The sequence below is a fragment of the Orcinus orca genome, chromosome 17 (assembly GCF_937001465.1).
Source record: "Orcinus orca chromosome 17, mOrcOrc1.1, whole genome shotgun sequence".
Taxonomy (NCBI): Eukaryota; Metazoa; Chordata; class Mammalia; order Artiodactyla; family Delphinidae; genus Orcinus; species Orcinus orca.
Genome location: NC_064575.1, coordinates 35,311,831 through 35,317,921, shown reverse-complemented (window position 1 = coordinate 35,317,921; position 6,091 = coordinate 35,311,831). Strand labels below are relative to the sequence as shown.

General features: G+C 46.0%; 1 protein-coding gene and 1 pseudogene across 1 annotated transcript; both read right to left on the bottom strand.

The window, feature by feature from the left end:
* Nucleotides 1-3,724: 3,724 nt before the first annotated feature.
* Nucleotides 3,725-3,830, bottom strand: LOC125961874 (uncharacterized; annotated as a pseudogene).
* Nucleotides 3,831-4,445: 615 nt separating this feature from the next.
* Nucleotides 4,446-5,628, bottom strand: LOC125961671 (putative POM121-like protein 1). The gene is made up of 2 exons (XM_049700479.1): nucleotides 5,540-5,628; nucleotides 4,446-5,268 (listed from the first exon to the last, which is right to left on the bottom strand). The coding sequence occupies exon 2, from the start codon at nucleotides 5,241-5,243 to the stop codon at nucleotides 4,446-4,448; it is 798 nt and encodes a 265-aa protein (XP_049556436.1). The 5' UTR covers nucleotides 5,244-5,268; nucleotides 5,540-5,628.
* Nucleotides 5,629-6,091: the final 463 nt, after the last annotated feature.

Sequence of the window (6,091 nt, the reverse complement as noted above, 5' to 3'; positions counted from 1 at the left end):
ACCAGCTGTCTCCCTGCAGCATCCTTGGGGCAGGAGGATGTGGGAAAGGGAGTGAGGAGAGCTCTTGGTTTGTGTATCCAGGGCATGATCTCATGTCCATGTGTTCAGGAATCTCTATCCCTCCCCTGCCTCAGACCCATCACTCATCAGTGTTGTGACTCTGGGCAAGTTACTCAATCTGTCTAAATTTCAGTGCCCTGAACCATAAAATATGGGTCACAGCCCCTACTCTGCCCACCCCACAGTGCATCACAAGAAATAATATTCTTTCCATGAGCTCTAAAACTTCTTACTCATGTCATCAATGTGAAAAAGTAGGCTCTATCCTCCTGTTTGTAGCCTCCTAGGTGCCCTTTCTGGAAACAACCTACTTATTCTTCCAGGCATTTAATACTTGAACATTTATGTAGGTAGCACTTATGAAGTACCCATCATTTTTCTTCAGGCTTTGTATTTACTAATTTTTAGCCTCAGGACATAATACGAATAAGCAGGTCCTACTAATATTTCCATATCACTGGCCAGGGAACTGAGAAACAGAAGGGCTAAGTAACTAACCTTCCCAGGTACACGTGGCGTTCAAATAGGATTTGATTTCAGGCCATCAGGCACCAGCACCCATACTCTCCCTCATTGTGTTGTGCTGACTTTGTACTTGTCTCATGTAAATAAAGTTATTTTCCCTATGTGATCAGCCTGTTGGGTATTTAAGTGCACGCTAAAATGCAAGGTCCATCTTCATAAGCCCTACTTTGATTCAGGGGACTCCCCGGGCAGCTAGTAATAAGGAGATCTGAAGTTTGACCTGTGAATAAGTTAAGACTTTTGCCAGGAAGATGTCAACACCTCTCACTATTGTGAATGTATTTCAGGAATATGAAGAGAAAAAGACAAGGATTCAAACCAAGGATACATATGGGGATTGATCCTCCGTGAAGAAAATATACTGGCTGGCCCTCACCGTCATTCAACAGCTCAAAATGAACATCTAGTCCCAAAAGGTTGAGCCTCAAATATCATCCCATACAAGCCACTCCATTGAAGTCACTGTGGGAATTCCATAATGAAACTGATCAAGAGTAATGACTATAAAAATGTTGTCATATTATCTTTTGATTGAGATATAATTCATATTCCATCAATTCATATATATATATATATATATTTTTTTTTTTTTTTTGGCGGTATGCGGGCCTTTCACTGCTGTGGCCTCTCCCGTTGCGGAGCACAGGCTCCGGACGCGCAGGCTCAGTGGCCATGGCCCACGGGCCCAGCCGCTTACGCGACATGTGGGATCTTCCCGGACCGGGGCACGAACCCGCGTCCCCTGCACCGGCAGGCGGACTCTCAACCACTGCACCACCAGGGAAGCCCCACATTTTTTTTTAACTGTGTGATTCGGCTGCTTTTAGTGTACTCAGGTTTTGCAATGAACATCTCTAATTCCAGTACATTTCCATCATCCCCAAGAGAAACCTCATACCTAGTATCAGTCATTCTCATTCTGTCCTCCCCTTTCACCCCAGCCCTGGGTCTTTCTGTCTCTATTGATTTTCCTATGCTGGATATTTCATATGAATAGAACCACACAATGTGCGGACTTCTGTGTCTGACTTTTGCAGTAAGCAAAATGTATTCAAGGTGCATCCAGGTTGTAGCATGTATCTGTCCTTCACCCTTTTAATAGCTGAATAATATTCATTGTATGGATATAACACATTTAATTTTTCCATTCCTCAGTTGGCGAATAGTTGGGTTGTTTCCACTTTTTGGCTATTATGAATAATGATACGACAATGTAACACTCATGTACAAGTTTTTGTGTGAACATATGTTTTTTATTTCTCCTGGACATATACCTGGGAGTGGAGTTCCTGGGCCATACTGTATCTCTGTGTTGAACTTTTTGAGGAACGGCCAAACTATTTTCTTTTTCATATTTGCACCAGCGATGCTTGAAAGTGCCAATTTCCCCACATCATTGCCAACCCTTGTTTTTAAAAAAATTATATGGCACAATAGTGGGTATGAAGTGGTATCTCACTGTGGTTTCAGTTTGCATAATTTTGACTAATAATTTTGGACATGTTTTCATGTGCTTATTGGCAATTTGTGTCTCTTCTTTGGAGCAGTATCTATGCAGATTCTTTTTCTCATTTTTAAAATTTGGTTATTTGACATTTTATTGTTGAGTTGCCAGTGTTCTTTACATATTCTGAATACTAGGCTTTATCAGATATATGACTTGCAAACATTTTCCTTCATTCTGAAGGTTGTATTATGTCTTTCTTGATGGTGTTCTTTGAAACACAAAGGATTTTAATTTTGATAAAGTCCAATTTCTTTTTCCTTTTGTTGCCTGTGCTTTTGCTATCATATTTAAGGGTTCATTGCCAAATCCAAGACTATGAAGATTTATCTCTTTTTTTCTTCAGAACTTTGTATAGTTTAGCTCTTATATGTAACTCTTTGATCCATTTTAAATTCAAAGTCTATTTTGTCTGATATTGGTATAGACACTCCTGCTCTCTTTTGGTTACTATTTGAGTTTTCTCACTGAGGTTGGAATTCCTTTTCCTATCCTTTAACTTTCAACCTGCTTGAGTCTTTTGATCTCAAGTAAGTCTCTTGTAGACAGCATATATTTGGATCATATGTTTTTACCTATTCCGCCAATCTCTGTATTTTGATTGGAGAGTTTAATCCATTTACATTTAAAGTAATTGCTGACAAAAAAAGACTTATTTCTGCTATTGTGCTGTTTCTTTTCCATCTGCCCAAAGCTTTTTTGCCCCTCATTTCCTGCATTCCTATCTTTCGTTGTGTGTGTTTAGCTGATTTCTTACAATAAAATATTTAAATTACTTTCTCACTTCCTTTTGGGACTATTCTATAGCTATTTTCTTTGTGTTTACCATGGGGATTACCTTTAACATCCTAAAATTAAAACACTCTAATTTGAACTTATACCAGGTTAAACTCAACAACATCCAAGTTCTTGAAGCTAAAAGAGCATCCTACTATCTCAATGCAAAAGACCTTCTCCAAGACACACTGCAGTTTCTGCCTGGCTGGGACATTGCCCCAGAGTGGGGTTAAGTTTAAGGAGTCGAAGGAGGCATACATTTCCATCCTCTGGATCACTGCTCACCAAAAAATACATAATGCCAGGCACATATGTAATTTTGAATTTTCTAATGAACACACCAGGAAAATGAAAATGGTGAAGTCAATGTAAATAATAGATTTTTAATTCAGTATCTGCAAAGTGTTAGAATGTTTACATGTGGCACGAGAAATGTGGTCATATTACGAGGGCTTGAGAGCCGCATGGGGCAAGATAGAGGACAAACAGCATGCACTTGAAACTCTAAGAAGTGAACGCTAACAGGCAGATGGGGCCTGGAAGTCCAAAGTTGAATAACAGCCCATAACAGGGTGATTATGGTGGGTTTTTTTCCTGCCTCTGTCTCCCAGCTTACGCAAGGCACGCAAAGTCCAGCAACAGCTGAAAGTTAAAACCATGGGATCAACCTTTTATTTCTAGCCAGACAAGTGAGAAAGTGGGGGGCTTGGATGTTGAGGAGTGAGGGGGTCATCCCCATTGGTCTTTTTCTCCCCAGTTACCACATCTCCCCTGCAACCTCAGTGATGGCAGAGGCCTTCACTGAGAAATGGCCTGTGTCTCTGGACAAAGGAACAGGTTAAGAGGCTCCTATTGTCTGAAGAGTGTGGGGGCATGCCCGTTATTTTCCTTTCTTTTCTCTTGCTATTTAAATTGACAAGAACAGATACTACACTTGATCTTAGCCAAAAGGCTGAGATGAAATAGACAAAATAAACTTTAAGCTAAAATTACTGTCAAGTATAAATTTTACTAATATAGTAATTCCAAAGGACCAAAGAGCAGGGCAGTGGCTTTATTGAGAACCCAGGATTTCTGAGTGTCCACCGTGCTCAGTCACTTTTAAATCATCAGCACAGCCCTATAATTCAGAGATTTAGGTGAAGTGACTTGCCCAGGGTCACACAGCTAAGTGAGAGTCTTCTGGGACCAACAGTAACTTTTGCAAAGGCGTCTCTTGCTATACTTAATCACTGCCACCATCTGACACATTCTTTCTTTTTATACTATTCTGTTTCCTTGGGTCAAAGAATCGGACCCCTGAATTAAGGTTAAATAGCAATTAGTGGCAGATCAAAAGCCAAAATCGCTTCAAGATATTCTTTTAATTCCCCCAAGTAATGCCTTTAGTCACAAAAATATAGAACAATATAGAAAATTACAAGTGACCTTAGTGTTCACAGGCAAGCACTAATACATTTTAATGTACCATGATCATATTAAAATAGAAATAACTATGAAACATTTTCTGCGGAGAAGCAGCCCCTGTCCCCAGCAGAAAGGGACAGGAAGGCTGCATGGTGCCCAGGCCCCCAATGGCCTAGGTCTCACCCTGCAGCTCACTGTTGATGCGCCAGAACGCTGCTTCCTTCTCGGAGTCTAGGTCTTCAGTGGCGACAGGGAAACCCAGCTCAGGGCCTGGGGGCAGCCTCAGAGGCTCCCCTTGCCGGTGCGGCAGCAGAGGAATCCTGCGTTTTCGGGGCCTGGGACTGTCAGATGTGCAGGAGCCGTTCCTCCAGGGCCCTTTCTGCCCTCTTGTTGCCTCTGCATCTTTGTCAGGCTGGCTTTTCCTCTGGGAAACCACCGGAGCTGCAGAGGGCGATGGAGGGCCCTCCTTGCTCCCTTTCTTTGCAGACTTTTGGAGCAGCCCTTCCGGTATGGCGGGACTCCTCCTTCTCTTCACTGGTAGGAAACCTCGGGTGGAGATATATGAGTTCGTGATGGCGTTTCTTTGGGGGCAGGAGCTCATACAAGTGGTCTGCGGTCTCCTGGTGGATCTGTCTTCTGCCCTCTTGGTGTGGAGGTCTCTCTGCAGAGGTCCAGGCCTGGGCACGAAGAAAGAGCCCCCCAGGGGCCTAAATGCAGATCGTGCGTCCCCGGTGTCATCGGGGCCGCTTCTCTGGTCTTCGTTCCTCCCTGTGACTGTGGGGACTTCCTCCTGCTCGGCCATCCCTTGCCCGCTCTCTCCCAGGGCCCTCAACACCGTCTTCTCTGTGCTGTAGTTCAGGACACAGCTGGGTGTCGTGGCCGGCACTGGCTGCCCCCGTGCCACACTGACAGTGACTGTGTCCACTGCGGACACTGAGCTGCGGGACGTCGTGGAGGTGCGAGCACCCATCACTGCCTTCTTCCGATGGCCTCGCCTGCAGATGGAGATAAGGACCCCCAGAAAGGAGCGCAGGGTCTGCAGAATGGTAGAATGGGGTCTCAGAGACTCTGTGGCAAAGCGCAGATGCAGAGTCACTGGACACTTGTTGGCTGGCCTGCGAGTGGATAGCCGGCCATAGACAGCTGGGTTACCCGGGCCGGCCATGGGAAGTCGGTGGGCGCGGGGAGCGGGCTGGGGGCAGCCGAAACCTCCTGGCAGGTGCTGGTCCCCCAGTGCCCGGGGCGGGGGTGAGGGGCAGGGCCTACCTAAGTAACTGCCCCTAGAGAACTTGGGTGAGGTCGGTCCTTGGATAGAGAGCTGGGCTCCGAGCACTCTCCTTCAGCTGCCAACTCGGCCAAAAGCGGAGTGCGCTCTCTTTGGCCTGTTGCTGGGATGCAGCTCTGGAACCTGTGAGCGAACAATGGGCGTGCGTTGGCGGGGCGCAAAAGTTTAGGGAGGGGTGGCGCATGCGCAGAGTACACGTCAGGCCCTGGGGCGCACAGGTGAGGATGCGCGCCCCTGGACCGTCAGCGCTTCTGAATCTCCCCGGGGGTCTGAGGGCTGGAGGTGTTTGCCTTGAGGGTGATGAGCTTCTTGGCAGGGCAGCTGCCCCTTCTCCCCCGGCCGGCTCTAACTGTACAGGATGGGTCCCCGGCCACCAGAGCAGGAAAGCTGGAGAGCAGGGTACCTGGCTCAGCAGCCACCGCCCGAGGTGGCAGATTTGGCATCAGCGCCTGTGCGTCCGCCTGCCCTCCCACCTGGTAACATTGGAGGAGAGAGCCGCTAAGAACAGAAGTGCAAAAAAAAAAAAACAAAAA